The 20,389-nt window shown below is 41.9% G+C and overlaps 1 protein-coding gene across 1 annotated transcript in view; it reads right to left on the bottom strand.

The window, feature by feature from the left end:
• Positions 1-1,786: 1,786 nt before the first annotated feature.
• Positions 1,787-20,389, bottom strand: part of ANKRD22 (ankyrin repeat domain 22) — a 28,601-nt gene continuing 9,998 nt past the window's right edge. The window contains exons 2-6 of the mRNA XM_068961730.1: positions 11,215-11,406; positions 9,133-9,240; positions 5,576-5,653; positions 2,127-2,225; positions 1,787-1,864 (exon numbers count right to left, since the gene is read on the bottom strand). Coding sequence (XP_068817831.1) covers positions 1,787-1,864; positions 2,127-2,225; positions 5,576-5,653; positions 9,133-9,240; positions 11,215-11,406 — 555 coding nt within the window. The remainder of the gene's footprint in view (positions 1,865-2,126; positions 2,226-5,575; positions 5,654-9,132; positions 9,241-11,214; positions 11,407-20,389) is intronic.

Genomic DNA, 20,389 nt, shown 5'->3' on the forward strand with positions numbered 1-20,389 from the left:
TTTGCGACCACATGGACTGCAGCACACCAGGCCTCCCTGTCCATTGCCAATTCCCAGAGTTCACTCAGACTCATATCCGTTGAGTCAGTGATGCCATCCAGCCATCTCATCCTCTGTCGTCCCCTTCTCCTCCTGCCCTAAATCTTTCCCAGCATCAGAGTCTTTTCAAGTGAGTCAGTTCTTCACATCAGGTGGCCAAAGTATTGGAGTTTCAGCTTTAGCATCATTCCTTCCAAAGAAATCCCAGGGCTGATCTCCTTCAGAATGGATTGGTTAGATCTCCTTGCAGTTCAAGGGACTCTCAAGAGTTTTCTCCAACACCACAGTTCAAAAGCATCAATTCTTTGGTGCTCAGCTTTCTTTATAAGCCAACTCTCACACCCATATATGAATACTGGAAAAACCATAGCCTTGACTAGACAGACCTTTGTTGGCAAAGTAACTTGTTTATAAATCTGGATTTATTTCTTTAGAAAATTTTTCAATTTTCACACAGTTTCAAAGACAACAGTTATGAATTACATGATATGGTGATTTTGCAGAACTCTGACACCAAACCAAAGGCATACTGGCAATTTGTTGGAAGTTTCACTTTTTTGTTTTTAAATCTTCAAAGTCACCTTATAACTCAGTTCAATGTGAATGGATCTTAGATAATGTAGTAAGAGACATTTAAGGGCTTCAGAATCTATATCTACACACAACTACTTCCCTCACAAAGTATGTGCTTAAGGTACTGTGCAGAGTTCAATAAATTTTCCTGGATTTTATTTTTTTGTTAGACCTTTGTTCTGTTTGGAGATGGTAAACCTTTCATTCTTAGACTGCATTTGTTACTACACACTGTGTAGTCCATGGATAAAAATAATTAAGATGCAGTCTTGCTTTGCAAAATTCAATAATTTTTAAATGTGCTTATTTCTGTTCTGTCTCACTGACAAAGAACTTGAGACAGATATTTCAATGTTCACTATCTCTCTTCTAGAAGTTTAATCCAGATGCCACCTCATCACATAGTTCTTTTTTGTAAAGAATTCTTTTATTCAAATAATTTACAATATTTTTATTTTATCAATAAAAATTACACTGACAAGGTAACTGCCCTGCATTCACAAGAGAATCATAAAAATATTTTTGAACAAACAACCTGATAGTCACATAAACACGTTTGAAATCAAGACGGCTCTAATTTGTAAACTGATAGCAAAACATCTCAAGATGTGCTGGTACACTGGCTCTTTGTAAGGGAAAAAAAAAAAAGCTGACTTGAAGCGTTTGCCAATATCTGTGGTTGACAACTGATAAATGATTTTGTTGAAGTTGGAATATTTACATATACATCTCTAAACCTACACACATACATATACCATTCTGTACAAATATATATGCTTGATTCTTTGTCTTATTACTCAAAGGAGCCTCAGAGGAACAGTTTGTCTCTTGGGACAGGATACGGACGGGACATCCTCTTTATAAGAGCAGTGCAACCGAAAAGAGAGAAGAACACTGATCCTTTCCTTCAGGAGAAATTGACTTTGAAACACCAACTTTTTTTGACTGATGTAGAGAGTCCAACATCTTTAGTGTCTCTCTGAAAAGGATTGTGACCACAATGAACTCCACTGAGCAAAAGACATTAGAAATACAAAGCTCTTCAAAAATGTTACCCAGGACAACCAACCTTATCCCCATACCACGGGGGTCTCCAGCGTGAGTGGTCTGCAGACCCATAGTCCAAGATTGAGACACAATCCAGGCCTAACTTCTTCATATGAGATCGCAAAGATTATGATGCTTTCCTTAGCATTAATTCAATCTGGGAAAATTTTAATCTCTGTGCAATATCGAGGGAAGTCTCACCATGCTGAGAAGAAAAAGAAACTGTAGTTATCGCCAAGAAAGTCAAATGTCACTGCAAAGGCTCTAGTAACCAGTTTAGTGTGACTGACTCACAGGCTTGGCAAGGGCTTTGAATGCCACTGGGTTCTAACTTTAATGGGATAACTTGATTCCTTAATAACTTGCTATTAACAACTTCAGGGGCAATTTATTTATGTCAACACAAGGCCAACGTTAGAAGGCAATGCTGCTGGAAGGACCTCAGACCGTGGTCCTCAGATCCTTACCTTATTCTTTATCATGGGGTTTGCATGGGCTTCAAGGAGCAGAGGAATGAGAGTCTGGTTCTTCATTTCACAGGCATAGTGTAGTGCAGTGCAGCCATACTGAAACGCAAAAGATCAACAATGCAATGGACCCATCGGAACCCTTACACACTGTGCATGTGGCTTCTTTAGCACACATTTTTCATATTTTGTCTTGTACAACTAAGCCAAGCCAACAGTCTGCAAACCATCCACGTGCCATTACATTTCTTGTGCTCAAAATGTCTGTTCTGCCTCGGTGTGTATATTATCAACATCCTGTAAGTCATCCATATCTTCCCTTGTTTTCTGTTCCAGACTAAACAAACTCCGCTTATAAACGGCTGATGCTGAACTATCCCAAGGTTTCTTTCTACAGTTCTGGACAATCACCACCTTGATTATGTTACCATCTTTTCTCTTAAAGAGTTCCCAAGTTTTTACAAATATCATCCTTTATGGTTCATAATCAAAATCCCTCCAGTCTGAAGAAAGTTGCTGGTGCTCAGATGTTATAGCACACCTACGAGATCAGTGTTGGTCCACATAGTCATTGCCCATCCTTGCTTTGTTGTAGCTTATATTATGTATTATACAATAGCAGACCTACTAGATGGGTCTAATTTAAAACATTAGCTGACCGTCAAAGGAAATTTACAGCTGAGATATTCATGCCCAAAATTTTGTCTTTTATAAAGCTGCCAAATAACTATGATTTTGAATAATAATATTCAAGAAGTGAAGAAATAGTATGCTTGACTGTCATGACTAATAAAATTGACTCTGGATCTTATTCCCCAGAAATTCCTCTAAGATTGTAGGAAATAATGCTGCAATCACTTATTTTTTATTAAATGATAACATGTTAAATGAAGATCTGGATCTGAGTTTTTCCATATGAAATAAATAGGATCTAATTACCTAAAAATGCAATATACTACATTACTTAGATTTGGAAAAGGGACCTTAATATTCAGATGGTTTTTGAAAAATAGTGATGAAAGAGTGTGTCTGCATGTATGTGCTTGTGTGTATGCAGAAATGTGATTTTCTATCCAGAGATGGAGAGAGACATAGATAATGAGAAAAATGTCCTAGGCAAAGTTTTAAACCTTTTTTAAGGGAAATTAAGTTTACAATTATTATTATGAACACATTTTTAAAAATAAATACATCTCTGTTGATTCATTTATATACATCCTTGGTGTAGCAAGTTGAAAATCATCAACTACTAAGTTAGAAACTAAAAAGCTCTGGATGAAATGATCTTTCAAGACATTCCACGTGCTTTACATATTTTTAGTTATACAAATAACACTGCTGCTGCTGCTGCTGCTGCTAAGTTGCTACAGTCGTGTCCGACTCTGTGCGACTCCATAGACGGCAGCCCATCAGGCTCCCCCGTCCCTGGGATTCTCCAGGCAAGAACACTGGAGTGGGTTGCCATTTCCTTCTCCAGTGCATGAAAGTGAAGAGTGAAAGTGAAGTCGCTCAGTCGCATCCGACTCTTAGCGACTCCATGGACTGCAGCCTACTAGGCTCCTCAGTCCGTGCAATTTTCCAGGCAAGAGTACTGGAGTGGGGTGCCATTGCCTTCTCCAACAAATAACACTAAATAAGCAGAATCTTGAATTAGACAAGACATCAGAAGTCATCCAATACAGTCTCTAACCACAAATGGTTAGATAATACTTAAAGCAAAAACTATTTAAAAAAGAAAAAAAATTCACCTTTTGAATTTAAATAAGAAGACCAAGCAATACCTGCAACAAATCTTTTAGGCTTTTTAAACATCTTACTTAATACATTTCAAAGTTATCTAAGAAAATGATGATGCACAGTCTATCCAAATTAATCCAAAAATTCTACCCTGAATAAAAGGGAAAACATTCATTTCATAAATGTATTCTCTTGGGCATTCTCCTACTATATCTCTCTTTCTCTTTCTCTCTCTCTCTCTCTCTCTCTCTCTCTCTCTCTCTCTCTCTCTCTCTCACACACACACACACACACACACACACACACACACACACACACAGAGTGTGTTACCTCCATTTAAACAATACCAATATAACCAAAACTAAAATTACAATAATGCAAACAGGGGTGGGGACATTTTCTCTATCACAGAAAAATGGTAATAGACATGCACACACACAGATGTACACAGCATAAAATACACAGCATGGATGTACACAGCATGGATCATAAAGAAAACCTAAGAATATTGGTTTTCTTAGGATCAAATTTCAACTTGCATGCCCTTTCAATAAAGAACTGGGAATCAAAGTTTCATTTTACTAATATAAGCAAAATTTCATGCCAGTAAACTTCTGATCCCTATATTATCATGTAAGAGAAGATGAGTACAAGGGTATGGGGCAAAAGGCGAATTCAAAATCTTATATTTAAACAGGAAGAAAGTAGCTTACACTGCTTCTGTTACCACTGTTTTTACTGTCATTTGGGTTTCTCTTTGACCTTTGCCCTTATTTTTCCTTAGTTTGCAGTTGGGGACCTTCTCACCAGTGGGTTGGGGTTTTGGCTGCAACAGCTGTTAGGATTCATTGAGCACTTACTGTGTGCCAGTCACTCTGCTCAGTGCCTCACATGAAGAGCCTTGTAAGAACTAGTGATGTCCTCATCTTACAACCCAAGAGTCAGGCAAGTTTAAAACTTGCCACAACTCGCATACGTAAAAACTGGCAGGGGATCTGTCAGTTTACGCACAGGCATTGGGATCCCAGCTTAACTACTGAGAATGGAATTTTGTAATCAGAGCCTCCATTTTCATTACCTTCCCACTACTGGTGGAGCAGTTCTCTTAAAAATGTCCTATATTCAATAAAAGTATTAATCCCGTGAGTTCAGTGGCAATCTCAAGGTTGCCTGACACAGTAAAAAGGAAGAAGAAAAAGGAGGGCAGGAGGGAGTGAGGCAAAGAAGGAGGGCGGGAAGAAGAAAGGCAAGAAAGCAGGAAGGAGCAGCTAAGTGTTCAAGTGTTTCACAAAATAAAAAACAAGCAACTTTATAGATGACAAGCATTGTTGCTGTTTAGTTGCTAAGTCATGTCTGACTCTTTCGAGACAAGTATACTACCCATACAGAGAAGGCGATGGCACCCCACTCCAGTACTCTTGCCTGGAAAATCCCATGGATGGAGGAGCCTGGTGGGCTACAGCCCACGGGGTCACTACGAGTTGGACACGATTGAGCGACTTCACTTTCACATTTCACTTTCATGCATTGGAGAAGGAAATGGCAACTCACTCCGGTGTTCTTGCTTGGAGAATCCCAGGGGTGGGGGAGCCTGGTGGGCTGCCATCTCTGGGGTCACACAGAGTCGGACACGACTGAAGCGACTTAGCAGCATACTACCCATAAATGCCATTTTGAATGTTATTTCAAAGTGACTAAAAATGTAAGCTTACACAGTCTGTGGCATCAACTTCGACACCAGCATTAAGCAGCTTCCGTACAAGAGCCTCATTCTGCTTCGTCTTTGACACCTGTTACAACAGCAAGCACAAGAAGAACAAGAGAGGGTTATTTACAAACATGGTCTCCATCTTATATCTGGAATATTCCCATCAATAGGCTTTATTTTAATCCCAACATCCCCCTGCATCTATGTATCATTCTTAAATTCTCCCCACTTCCCCCCTGCCCTCCCATAAAGGGAAAGCCATGGTTGTCAGAGTGTAATCCTGGAGTAGCAGCATCAGCATCTGGAGACCTAGAAATGCAAAATCTAGGGCGCCATGCCAGACCCACCAAATGCTACTGAGGTTGGAGTCCAGTGACCTGTCTTTCTTTTCCTCACTCAAAACCTTTCTATAACAACCCATTGTTCTGGGGACAAAAGCAAAATCTTCAGCCTGTGGCAATCCCCATATATTCTGCCCTCCACTTACGGCCTCAGCCATCTCAACCACACCCCCCGCCTCACCTTGCTCCAGCCGCATTGGCCTCTGTTAGTCTTTCATCCCCACAGGCTCCACTGTGCCATAGAAGAGTTGCACTGACTGTTTCTTCTGCCTAGAAGCCTCCTCTCTTTCTTCTTTGCCTGGTAAATATCTCACCCTATGCCCCTCTTCCTCCAGCAGGCTCTCTCTGACCTACCTGTCCAGGCAACATCCCTCTCCATTGACCACCTCTGTGTACCAACTACCTCATGAGAGTTTCATAAGTCTCTTTCACTGTTTGATTGAGTGACTCATTCTTCACTACCGTCTAACTCTCATGAGGACAAGGACCAAACCTGTTTGGTGCATCATTGTATCACTAATACCCAGCACCGTGTCTGGCACATAAAAGGTTTATAATTATGTGGTGAATGATTGAAAACATGAATGAAATTAACGAGGCTCCTCAGAAAGCCACCTTTCCTGCCTAGTCTTCTGAGACTCTGGGGGACATGTTGAGCATCCCCCACCATTCCACTGTGTAGGGAGCATGGCTGTCCCTATTCAAGTGGGCGTGTCCTGGAGTTGAGCCCCTTTATCATTTAGGAAGCTCCATCCAGCCGTCTTCTCTTTGCAGTTCCCTCCTACCTCAATATCTGCCTTTCTCCTCCTGTCCTCTAATGTAACACAGTCCTTTCTGATCCCTTCCCAGATTATTTCCTCTCATGTCATTTATTCCTTATGCATCATAAATTTACAACTTCAGTTCAGTTCAGTTGCTCAGTCATGTCCGACTCTTTGTGACCCCATGAACTGCAGCACGCCAGGCCTCCCTGTCCATCACCAACTCCCAGAGTTCACTCAAACTTATGTCCATCGAGTCAGTGATGCCATCCAGCCATCTCATCCTCGGTCGTCCCCTTCTCCTCTTGTCCTCAATCCCTCCCAGCATCAGGGTCTTTTCCAATGAGTCAACTCTTCGCATCAGGTGGCCAAAGTATTGGAGTTTCAGCTTCAGCACAAAAGAACACCCAGGACTGATCTCCTTTAAGATGGACTGGTTGGATCTCCTTGCAGTCCAAGGGACTCTCAAGAGTCTTGTCCAACACCACAGTTCAAAAGCATCAATTCTTCGGCACTCAGCTTTCTTCACAGTCCAACTCTCACATCCATACATGACCACTGGAAAAACCATAGCCTTGACTAGACAGAACTTTGTTGGCAAAGTAATGTCTCTGCTTTTCAGTATGCATCAGAGGGCAGACACACTGAAACCATAATCACAGGAAACTAGCAAATCTGATCACATGGACCACAAGCTTGTCTATCTCAATGAAACTAAGCCATGCCATGTGGGCCACCCAAGACGGGAGGGTCATGGTGGAGAGGTCTGACAGAACGTGGTCCACTGGAGAAGGGAATGGCAAACCACTTCAGTTTTCTTGCCTTGAGAACCCCATGAACAGTATGAAAAGGCAAAATGATAGGACACTGAAAGAGGAACTCCTTGGGTCGGTAGGTGCCCAATATGCTACTGGAGATCAGTGGAGAAATAACTCCAGAAAGAATGAAGGGATGGAGCCAGAGAAAAAACAATACCCAGTTGTGGATGTGACTGGTGATAGAAGCAAGGTCCAAAGCTGTAAAAGAGCAGTATTGCATAGGAACCTGGAATGTCAGGTCCATGAATCAAGGCAAATTGGAAGTGGTCAAACAAGAGATGGCAAGAGTGAACATCAACATTCTAGGAATCAGCGAACTAAAATGGACTGGAATGGGTGAATTTAACTCAGATGACCATTATATCTACAACTTCAGGCCCCATGAATTAATATAATACATGTACAATCAGAGCTGACTTATTCACTGTAATTCATCTTTTTTGCCCAGGCTCCAGCTTTAAACACTGCACTGTTTTAGAGTGCAAGTTTGTGTGTCAACAAATTCTGAAACAGCCTAACCAATCATAGTTGAGACTTTTTCTTCATAATCTCTAAAAAGGCTTGGAAGTGAATGGCAGATTCTGCCCCACACATGCACACCAAAACTACAAATATTTGAATGCTGTAGACTAAATATACATTTTTAAGAACTTTTTAGAGTATAAACAGATTATATGTTTGTCAGTGAATTATAGTTTTCCCGCTCTCTCATAAATCCAAGTATCAGAATCAATGTTACCATATTTAATTATAGTTCTTCAAAATTTATAACATTTAATTACTCAAGGAGATAATCACATTGCCTACCGGTAGAGTTTGTTCTGGAGCTTATGTTGACAAGAATAACTAACAGCCATAGTCTATTAGCAAGAAGGGAAGGGAGTTGGTCACTTAACTGAAATGAATTGCATATATGTTGAGTCATCTCTCAAACGTGGAACTTGCCAAAAGAGGAACCAGATGGGAAAAAGTGAATGAGTTAGTGCAAATCTGCCATTCTATTTGGGAAAAAAAACTCAAGCTTCATTCTCTACTCATAATAGGACTGTATTCATATACCAACTGCATCTTTCTTTATGTAAGCAGATTATTGCACTCCAAAGCTTCCTTCAAGCATGAATAAATCTACCAAGGGGAAAGGTGGGCTTCAAATTCTCTGTAAAGATCTCATGTTTGTCAGCTTCTGGTGCAAATCTCCTGGGATCTGTTTTTTGATTCATACCAGGGTGAGTCCTAAAAGTCAGAAACTCAGAAAGATATGTACAGACTTACACTCTCCTTACAAAAAAAAAAAAAGAGAGAGAGAGAGAGAGAGAGAGAGAGAGAAAATAAACAGTAGGAAGGGGATTTTTTAATATTTAGAATTTTTGCTTTTCCTTCAGAAGATTCGTAATCAAAATTAATTCATTTTTCCAAACAAACATTGCATAGATTATTTTATCACTGATTGATTGACCTGGGTCCCTTTCTTCTTGCTTTTCTTCAATCATAGCATTGCATATATGTTGGTAATGCCATTTATAGAATACAAACCAAGAGCTTATTTTTGTTACCATTTATTTACATCTCACCAGTGTAGCAAAACTTAATGACTCATGTTGACGAACTCTTACTCACTTATCTCATGAGTACTGTACTCACCATGAGGAAGTACCCAATAAGCAGGACAGGCATTAAGAGGATAATGAGTAGATAATCAAAGAAGGTAAATCTTTTCTTCACGGCATAATGCAAGCAGGTTCTCTGTTTCTAAAAAATTCATAAAAGGACTCTTTATTAATAAAACACTTTTTCAAAATTCAGATTTTTAAATTATAATATCAAAAAATTTAGTCTGTGATTTTTATTTTTGTGGTACCCATGGCACCCTTTTCTGAAGAGTACATCTAACAAATAAACCCCGTTTGCCATTGACCAGAATATTGAACACAGTAAGTCTAAAGGAAAAGTTGGGCCACAGAAGAAGATAGTAAATAAAATGTACATTTTACAAATTATCAAAAGATGGATTATCACACTCTGTTTGGGGGGGAAAATGCATTGAGATATAAACAAAGGACTGAATTTAGTATGAAAATCTATAGTTAGTCCTTAATCTGGGCTTTCCTGGTGGCTCAGCAATAAAGAATTCAACTGCAATGCGGGAGGCGCAGGTTTGAGACTTGGGTTTGATCCCTGAGTCAGGAAGATTCCCTGAATGAGGGCATGGCAACCCACTCTAGCATTCTTGTCTGGAGAATCCCCAAGGACAGAGAAGCCTGGCAGGCCACAGTCCATGGGATCACAAGAGTCAGACATGACTTAGCAACCAAGCTACTACCACCACCCCTCCTTAATCATCAATGGTACACACCAGAGCGTTTTGTTTGTTTGTTTTTAAGGACTCCAGTTAGGAGTCCTTACTCCTAACTCCTAGGTTAGGAGAGCTTCCTGAAGGCCGTTCATAGACCTAAGAAATGAGAAAGCACCAGTTCAAACTATTAATGTATAAGAATTAATAATAGGGGAAAATGTAACAGATTAAACCTTTAAAAAACATTAAAAATATTTTTTAAATTGCAAACCAAATACCACTTCTCATAAAATCTCTACTTAAGTATCCACTGAAGACCTTTCCATGATCTCCATGAGCAGGCTGGCTCAGGTTCTCTGCCAAACAGAGCTAAGCTGCCTCCTCAGCCCATCCTGGTGTTGACAAACATCTCCCTCTCTCAGCTTCCTAAACACCAAGTCTCCTGAGAGGGCATGAACCCAGACACATCTGTCTTGGCCACCCGCTCTCACCACAAGGCCACCTACCTGGGTCCTCAGCTGGGTGCTGGGGCAATCATGTCACACTCCACTAAACTCCCTATCTGTTAGATTCAGCCCAGCCGTGACTTGCTTTTAAGCCCAACAACACAAGAAATAGGAAGCACAAACAAGCAAGTCCAGCAGTGATCCATTTTCTGATAATAAATTATTACTCCAAATGTGGATTTTGACTTGGAAGGGGCCGGTGGGGCCTTATGGACTATTTTCCATCATTGAATGTACTTGAGTGGGTACTGGACATGCACAGTTATTACAAAGAGTGACTTTTTATGTTTACTCAGTGTCCTTTAAATGTCGGCTTTATTGTGATGCCAGAACTGGACATTCCCATCGGCTTCTGAAAGGATGTTCACAGCATCTCCTGTCTGGTTTCAAGTAGCCTCATATTTGTTCTTTGCAAATTTCTTACTGAAATTCTTTTAGTCCATAAGCAAATTATAGAATCTTCCGGAGATCAGAACCTTGACATAGTAGACAAAAGTCTAACTGATGAAATAGCAGCACCAGGTCAATACTTGTTTTCCAGGAACTCTTGCCAATTACTTTTGTAATAGTGAGGAAGATGAGCAGGGAAAGAAGAAGGGCAAAGAGAAGCCTGGGGAGGAGGAGAAGGAGGAAAAGAAAGGAAGATGCTCTTGGCAGACAAATGAGTGAACCATTCCTGTTTTGTTTTGCTTTTTCATAAATGCAAGGACATAATTGCCACAAAACCCACAAAATATGCCTGCTCATGGAACTATGCTTTATTTTGCTTTTTAGCCTGATAACATGGCCTCAGTAAGTGTCAGTCTCTCTAAAGTAAGGCCAAAAAAATTTTTGTTGATATTAAGAGCTGCAAACAACAAGCAAATGACGTCCACTGCTTCCACTGGGCCAAGGGGAAAGGCATTACTGTAGTCACAGCCTCACCTGGTTTTTGAGATTCACATCAGCATTTCTTCTCAGAAGGAAGGAAACAATTCTCATGTGCCCCCGCCTGCAAGCGCAGATCAAGGGGGTGTCTCCATTAAAGCTGTCTTGGATGTTGATATAGCTGCCGTCTTCCCTCACCCACCGCCACACTTGACCCAGGTCATTCTGATAGGCCGCCTGGCAGATGGGCTGAGGAGAGGAAAACAAAAGCAGGTTTTGAAATACAGGAATAATTAAACTACAGAAAAAAAAAATCACCTGATACCTTGAAATTCAGTGTTTTGAAACAGTCGTCCTCTTCTTTGTAGATGAGCTCTTGAGTCTCCATTATGCCTGCTTTTAAGTCTGGGACAAGCATAAGTACACAAGGAACCTGTTATGATTTCCTAAATTGCTTGGCACACAGGCATGTTCATCCAAGACCAGCGAGTGAAAGAATGGATACAATATTACCAACTCAGTAAGGAAATCATGTGTTGGGTTCACGGATTAATGTCTGTCAGGAAAGCAGGATTTTACTTAAAATGGAACTGGCCTATGGGAGGAGTTCAGGGCAGCAGCAAGTAATGGGTTAAGGACATATGACCACCTGCTCCCTTCCCGCACACCCCACCAAGGAGCTCTGCACAGTGGGAAAGACCTATTTCAGACAAATAATATACAAATAATGAATTATGTAATTAGTTGCAATTAGATGCTGTTTATTTTATGAAAGCATTATAAGGAACTTTGCAAAACACAGTGGGAGGTTCTGAGCCTACCTAATCTTGCCTAATTTTCCCTCTTTGCTCTCCCTCTGAACTTCTCTCTTTTTTCAATTTGTTGTTGTTTAGTCACTAAGTCATGCCAGAGTCTTTTGCAACCCCATGGACTGTAACCTGCCAAGCTCCTCTGTCCATGAGATTTCCCAGGCAAGAATACTGGGGTGGATTGCTACTTCCTTCACCAGAGGGTCTTCCCAGGGATCGAACCCACATCTCCTACACTGGCAGATGGATTCTTTAGCACTGGGTCACCAGGGAACCCCATGTTTAATTTCCCCATCGGGGCCTCTGCCCTTACTACCCGCTCTGCAAAATAAACAAGCTAAGCAAAACACTTTTCACCTCTCTCCTCACCTGGCTAACTTCTAGCTTATCCTTCATGCCATAAGTTATTTTCATCCAAGTCTTTCCTGACTGCAGCATTCCTTTACGGCAACCGGCATAATTATACCTCTTTTCTTATTTATAATTGTGTGTTTCACACCAGTGTGAATCAGGAGGTGTTGAGGCCACAGTGAGTGTGGGGAAGCACTGAAGCTCAGGCTAGAAATTCCACTTGAATAGAAACAACTTAATTCTATTCACCACCACAGCCCCAGAAAAGAGTGCTGAATTTGATCATTAATGACCATTCAGAGGTCATGCAGTGTTGGGCAGCACTGGGGAAAGAGGAGAAAAACATTAAGTATTTTCAGCTTGATTTTAATTAGACAGTATTAAAAAACACTAAAAATACCTAGCACATGGATCATACTTAGTTTATGGAAGCTATTATTATCACTTATGAGTTTCCCGGGTGACATTAGTGGTAAAGAACCCGCGTGTCACTGCAGGAGACATAAGAGACACAGGTTCAATCCCTGGGTCAAGAAGATCCCCTGGAGGAGGAAATGGCAACCCACTCCAGTATTCTTCCCTGGAGAATCCCATAGACAGAGGAGCCTGGCGGACTGCAGTCCATGGAGTTGTGGAGAGTTGGACATAATTTAGTGACTAAAGCAAGTATTAATTAAATTAATCAGTAGTATCTGCCAAGAGGTAAAGAAGTAGTGTCCAGAGAGGTTGCAAGAGAAGCCAGAAAAAGATATGGCCCAAATGCAAATGAGGCAAAGCTTTTTTTAATTATAAAATTAGATTGTTATGAATGTTCAAACTACTGCACAATTGCACTCATCTCACCTGCTAGTAAAGTAATGCTCAAAATTCTCCAAGCCAGGCTTCAGCAATACGTGAACCGTGAACTTCCTGATGTTCAAGCTGGTTTTAGAAAAGGCGGAGGAACCAGAGATCAAATTGCCAACATCCACTGGATCATGGAAAAAGCAAGAGAGTTCCAGAAAAGCATCTATTTCTGCTTTATTGACTATGCCAAAGCCTTTGACTGTGTGGATCACAAGAAACTGTGGAAAATTCTGAAAGAGATGGGAATACCAGACCGCCTGACCTGCCTCTTGAGAAAACTATATGCAGGTCAGGAAGCAACAGTTAGAACTGGACATGGAACAACAGACTGGTTCCAGAGAGGAAAAGGAGTACATCAAGGCTGTATATTGTCACCCTGCTTATTTAACTTCTATGCAGAGTACATCATGAGAAACGCTGGACTGGAAGAAACACAAGCTGGAATCAAGATTGCCAGGAGAAATATCAATAACCTCAGATATGCAGATGACACCACCCTTATGGCAGAAAGTGAAGAGGAACTCAAAAGCCTCTTGATGAAAATGAAAAAGGAGAGGGAAAAAGTTGGCTTAAAGCTCAACATTCAGAAAACGAAGATCATGGCATCCGGTCCCATCACTTTATGGCAAATAGATGGGGAAACAGTGGAAACAGTGGCTGACTTTTATTTTTGGGGGCTCCAAAATCACTGCAGATGGTGTTTGCAGCCATGAAATTAAAAGACGCTTACTCCTTGGAAGGAAAGTTGTGACCAACCTAGATAGCATATTCAAAAGCAGAGACATTACTTTGCCGACTAAGGTCCATCTAGTCAAGGCTATGGTTTTTCCTGTGGTCATGTATGGATGTGAGAGTTGGACTCTGAAGAAGGCTGAGCACCAAAGAATTGATGCTTTTGAACTGTGGTGTTGGAGAAGACTCTTGAGAGTCCCTTGGACTGCAAAGAGATCCAACCAGTCCATTCTGAAGGAGATGAATCCTGGGTGTTCATTGGAAGGATGCTAAAGCTGAAACTCCAATACTTTGGCCACCTCATGTGAAGAGTTGACTCATTGGAAAAGACTCTGATGCTGGGAGGGATTGGTGGCAGGAGGAGAAGGGACGACCGAGGATGAGATGGCTGGATGGCATCACAGACTCAATGGACATGAGTTTGCGTGAACCCCGGGAGTTGGTGATGGACAGGGAGGCCTGGCGTGCTGCAATTCATGGGGTCACAAAGAGTTGGAGACAACTGAGCAAATGAAGTGAACTGAACTGAACTGAACTGAACTGACCGTAAAGAGCCTGCCCGCAATGCAGGAGGCGTGAGTTCCATCCCTGGGTCCGGAAGATCCCCTGGAGAAGGAAATGGCAACACACTCCAGTATTCTTGCCTGGAAAATCCCACGGACGGAGGAGCCTGGCGGCTACATACAGTCAATAGGATCTCAAAGAGTCGGACACGACTGAGCGACTACACCTTCACTCTCAACTTTTATTTGGACATCACACAATGAATTGTTGGATGACTTGTACAAGCAGATGAGAAAAGTCTATGTTGTTATACATGCTATCTCCACTAGGGGGCAGCTCGGAGTCATAAAAGCACTGACAACAGACGTCTGTAATCAGAAGGGAAAAACAGTCTGTCATATTAGCTAGATTAAGCTGTTTGGAAAAACCCATTTCATTTTTTAAAAATTTAACCATATACCTGTGAAACTTTGCCTCTGATCACTACTACTCATGGGAAATGATGGTCTCCAAAACTTAAAAACAGGTGGCTCTAGAGTTAAATTTTCTGTTAAAAAGTAAAGTGTCTTCCTGGCTGGCTTGGTTAGACATCCTATACGAATTGTTAATTTTTCTTTTTCTAAAATTTTTGTTGACAATATTTAAAAACGTGGAGTCTTTCATGTAGTAATCTGGCTTTCCAGATCAAACATTTCAAGAGCCCACAATTCACACAGGACACCACACAAAGCTCCCTCTGCTTGGGCTGCTCAAAATCTTCATTGAGAATTAAATATGAGGAGGAAAGGAAAAGTGGACAGTTTTCCTGCAAGAGTTGCCCAGCGCCTTGGTGTGTTTTCTCAATCCCATTTGAGCAACATTACTTACAATATTAACCGGACCTAAATTTTCCATCATTCCTAGGCTTCTTATATCCTAGAAACACAGTTTCTGTATTTAGCAATATCTGCTTTAAAAAAAAGTTTAAAAATTTCAAGAAGGAAGATAGAATTAAGAAAGTCAAGTGCATGAAAAGATTGTTGGATCTGATCATTAATAACCATTCAGAGAGCAAGTTCACCACAGTCCCTGGTGGCTCAGACGGTAAAGCGTCTGTCTACAATGCAGGAGACCCAGATTCGATCCGTGGGTTGGGAAGATCCCCTGGAGAGGGAAATGGCCACTCCAGTACGATTGCCTGGAAATACCCATGAACAGAGAGGAGCCTGGTAGGCTACAGTCCATGGGGTCACAAAGAGTCAGACATGACTGAGTCACACACCAAACTTGCCACAAATTCCTCTCTGATCACACTCTGCAGAATTTCCCAGAAAAGAATACTGGAGTGGGTTGTAAGTTTGGTAGTGAGAGCTACGAGGGAGCCAATGGGTACCCAGAGGGGAGTAGCAGGGTCCAGCCAAAGCTCTACCCCCCTTACAGACAAGACGGTGGTTTCAAGTGGTTATAAATACGGGCACAGAAAGCAAAGTTCCTAGGCTCTGATCTCAGCTCTGCCCTTCACCAACTGTGCTCTTTGGACAACTGAAACAATTTGTGTTCAGTTTGTTTCTTCATTTAATAATCACATCTTCTTTACTAGGTTACAAAAAGGATTAAGTGTGACTGTATAGATAAGCACATAGCTCAGATCTGACTCATAATAAACCCTCAATTAATATAAACTATACCCTTATAACTATTTTTTTAAACATAGGAGCCAGTGAAGATGAGCAGAGATGGTTATCAGATAAATAATTACTGAAAGAGTAATGATGGGATAGAAAACAGAAGTCAAAGCATTAACCTTACTAAAGAGAATGACAATTTGGTGCCAAGGAAATTTGAACAGTTTGGTTCAAAGCAACAGAGAAAAGATAGTCAAGATACAGAGAACTTTATATTAGCTGAATTTTTTGCCAGAAAATCTGAGGTTTGACCTTCATGCTTTATGCTAACATGATAAATAAATATAGACATAGTTAATAAATACCAATTATGTTTAAATAGATGGATGGGTTTATGATGTAGGGGAGCAAAATTTGATACCCCAAAATATGTCTCTTTGGCATGAGGATTAATTTAGGCTGGTTATTTTTAAGAAACTGAAGACTCAGAAACTCTTTCTTTTTTACCTCCCACTTAGTTACCTGAAGAATTTAGATAAAAAGGCCTATTATGATTCTTTGCCATGTGTATGAAAGTCACTCAGCTGTATCTGACTCTTTGCAACACAATGGACTGTACAGACCACGGAATTCTCCAGGTCAGAATACTGGAGTGGGTAGCCTTTCCCTTCTCCAGGGAATCTTCCCAACACAGAGACTGAACCCAGGTCTCCTGCATTGCAGGCAGATTCTTTACCAGCTGAGCCACAAGGAAAGCCCAAGAATACTGGAGTGGGTAGCCTGTCCCTTCTCCAGGGCATCTTCCCAACCCAGGAATCAAACCGGGGTCTCCTGCAATGTAGGTGGATTCTTTACCAGCTGATGTTAGGCATTTCTGCAAAGAAGACATATAGATGGTCAATAGGAACAAGAAAAATGCTCAACTAATTATTGTGCCTGCTAAGTTACTTCAGTCGTGTCCGGCTCTTTGCGACCTGCTGTCCATGGGATTCTCTAGGCAAGAATACTGGAGTGGGTTGCCATTCCCTACTGCAGGGGATCTTCCTGACCCAGGGACTGAACCCAAGTCTCCTGTGTCTCCTGCATTGCAAGCAGATTCTTTACTGCTGGAAAGCCCCATCACTGGGGAAGCCCCATCACTAATCATTGGAGGAGGGGTAAACTGGGGAATTGAAATTGACATATACACACTACCATATATAAAATTGTGTTGGAGAAGGAAATGGCAACCCACTCCACTGTTCTTGCCTGGAGAATCCCAGGGACGGGGGAGCTGGTGGGCTGCTGTCTATGGGGTCACACAGAGTCGGACACGACTGAAGTGACTTAGCAGCGTATATAAAATAGATAACTAGAAAGCGCCCACTGTATAGCGCAAGGAGCTCTACTCAATGCCCGGTAATGACCTATATGGAAATAGAACCTAATGCCATTTGCAGCAATATGGAGATCATCATACTAAGGGAAGTAAGTCAGAAAGAGAAAGACAAGCACCATGTGATATCACTCACATTTGGAATCTAAAATGTGGCACAAATGAACCTATCTATGAGATAGCAACAGACTCATAGACTATTGGTTGAGATCAGACTTGTGGTTGCCAGGGGGCTGAGGAGAGGGAGAGAGATGGACTGGGAGTTTGGGGTTGGTAGATAAGGCAGTGGCACCCCACTCCAGTACTCTTGCCTGGAGAATCCCAAGGACAGGGGAGCCCGGTGGGCTGCCGTCTACGGGGTCGCGCAGAGTCGGACACGACTGAAGTGACTTAGCAGCAGCGGCAGATGTAAACTGTTACATTTAGAATGGATTAACTATATCCAGTCTCCTGGGATAAACCGTAATCGAAAAAATATTTAAAAATAAGAATGTACGTATATGTAAAACTGAATCACTTTTCTATATAGCAGAGATTGGCACAACATTCTAAATCAACTATAATTAAAAAAAAAAAAAAAAAGCCCGTTCCAGAATAGAGCTATCACCAGAGGTCTCTGCAAGGAATATGGGAAAACTCAGCAAAGCCTAAAAGAGTTCACTTTCTGTCCCACTGTTTATGCAGGCCCAGCAAACATCCATCTACCAAATATCTGCTTTTTCATCTTTTTAAAGAAAAACGTTCATTCTTGTTTTTCTGACTGCACCGGGTCTTAGTTGTGGCATGAGGATCTAGTTCCCCGAGCAGAGGTCAAATCTGAGCCCCCTGCATTGGGAGCATGGAGTTTTAGCCACCTGCCCACCAGGGAAGTTCTGTGCTTTTTCACCTTTACGTGAATTGCCTTCTTCCCCTTTGAGGTCTCAAATCACTACCCCGACATCCTCTTCATATTTAGCTGAAGATGGTATTTAACGTGAGGGTTTCAGCCATTTGGGCGAGCTCCTCAGTTTTCCTGGGTCTCTCCCATGTAAATATGTTATCAAACATTCGATTGATTTTCTCCTGTGTATCTTCCTCATGCCCATCTAATTCGCAGATCAGCCAGAAGAAGAGGAAGTGTACGTGTCTGGCCTTAAAAATAGTCAGGAGCTGGGTGCTGGAAGCCCACCTCTGCCCACTGTGTATCTCACCTTTTCAGGCTTCCCTGGTGGCTTAGAGGGTAAAGAATCCACCTGCCAATACAGGAGACCCAGATTCAAGCCCTGGGTTGGGAAGATCCCTTGGAGAGGGGAATGGCAAACCCATTCCAGTATTCTTGCCTGGAGAACACCATGGACAGAGGAGCCTGGTGGGTTACAGTCCGCGGGTTTGCATTTCTAGTAACATGGAAGAATCTGAGCTCCCTGCACCATTAGAGATTCTCTGAAAGCGAAGTTTCTCCCACCACTGCCGTCCTCAGTATTGCTTCCCTTTAAGTGCAGAGGATCTTCCTGAACTGTCGGTCTAAAGAAAGGTGATGTGGAACTCTGCCTTGATAAGTTGTTTATTAACCATCTCCATGCTGAAGATCCACTCATTTAAAATGTTCCCTCGGGCTTCCCTGGTGGTCCAGGTGTTAAGACTCTGCGCTCCCAATGCAGGGAGCACACAGGTTTGATCCCTGGCTGGGGAACTAAGATCCTGCATGCTACACGGCATGGCAAAAAAGGTCTGTGGGGGGGAATTAAAGTGTTCCCTAACAACTTCTGAGAAGGATGAGTGGCTTTTGATGCAACATGGTTCAGGTAAAGAGCCTTGTATATTAACGAAATGTCTTCCCAGAAAAGTCCAGAAAGCATTTTCCTCCTCTTCAATTCAGGAAATCTTAAGGAACAATAATGAAGGTTTAATTTTATTTGTACAATAAATCTCAAGCCTTTCCTTCTGATGACTTCTTTCTCCACATACTGTGACTTAAATTTCCCAGTAAATTCTTTCTTTCAGACAAATTTCTAAAAAGGCACAAGGTGTTTTTGTTGTTGTTGCTGTGTTTTGTCTTTAGGTCCACTATCCTTTATGTTACATGAAGGATAGTCTCAGCAGTGGTTGGGTTATCAGGAGTAGTAGCAGTGAAGGGGAAATCAAGGCAAGGCACACATTTATCTATTTTCTATTCTTTCTCCAACAAATATCCTCTTGAGAATGTGATGATGTCTTCACTGCCAGAAAGCTAAAGAAGCATCATTACCACACTTGAGACTGAGAAGCCCTGCAGTCAGTGATGGGGACCAGGAGAAGGCAAAGGCTTGCTTGAGGAGAAGGGGCAGAGGAAGCATGGGTTATAACTGCTAGATTTCGCACATCGGAAGCCCTGTATCTCCCCACCAGCTCAGACTCCGAAGAAGTAAGTGCAGAGCTTTGAGGAGGAAGTAGTGTTGAGGCAGGAGATAGATGGGCCCCAGTCTGAACAGCTGGAGTTTCTTCCCTGTGGATAGATATTCCAAAATAGCTGGAGCAAGAGAGGAGCTGAGCCCTACCCAGGTCAGAGATAAAAGATCACATATTCCTCATTCTCGAAGGCAAGGAGACCTTCCAGATGACACATGTGCAGAAAGACTCCTTGAAGCTCAGAAAGGGAGGCAGCATCACCTCATAGCAAGTGATGTCAACTTCCCGGGGGCCTCTTTGCTAGAATGCATCTTGGCTAAGAGACGCATACGCACACTTAGGAAGATCCTGGCATGCACCAAATATATCAGAACCAAGCAAAGCAAGGTGAATGGCCAAAGGAAACCCAGAAGAAATGCCCCATAAAAGTAATTCAAACTACCAGGGGGACAGCACTCTCTCTCTGAGCCTGCCTGTGTGTCTTTCCATGTGGACTCTTTTTCCTCCTAATAGACACTTTACTTGCTTCACAACTTTCCATCGCTACGTGGAAATTCATTTCCACACAGCTGCGGGGCCAGGGTCTTGTCATCGATCACTGGTCCCTGGTGGTCTGGTGGCCAGGATTTGACATTCTCACTGCC

Source organism: Capricornis sumatraensis, chromosome 23 (assembly GCF_032405125.1).
Source record: "Capricornis sumatraensis isolate serow.1 chromosome 23, serow.2, whole genome shotgun sequence".
In the NCBI taxonomy this organism is placed as follows: Eukaryota; Metazoa; Chordata; class Mammalia; order Artiodactyla; family Bovidae; genus Capricornis; species Capricornis sumatraensis.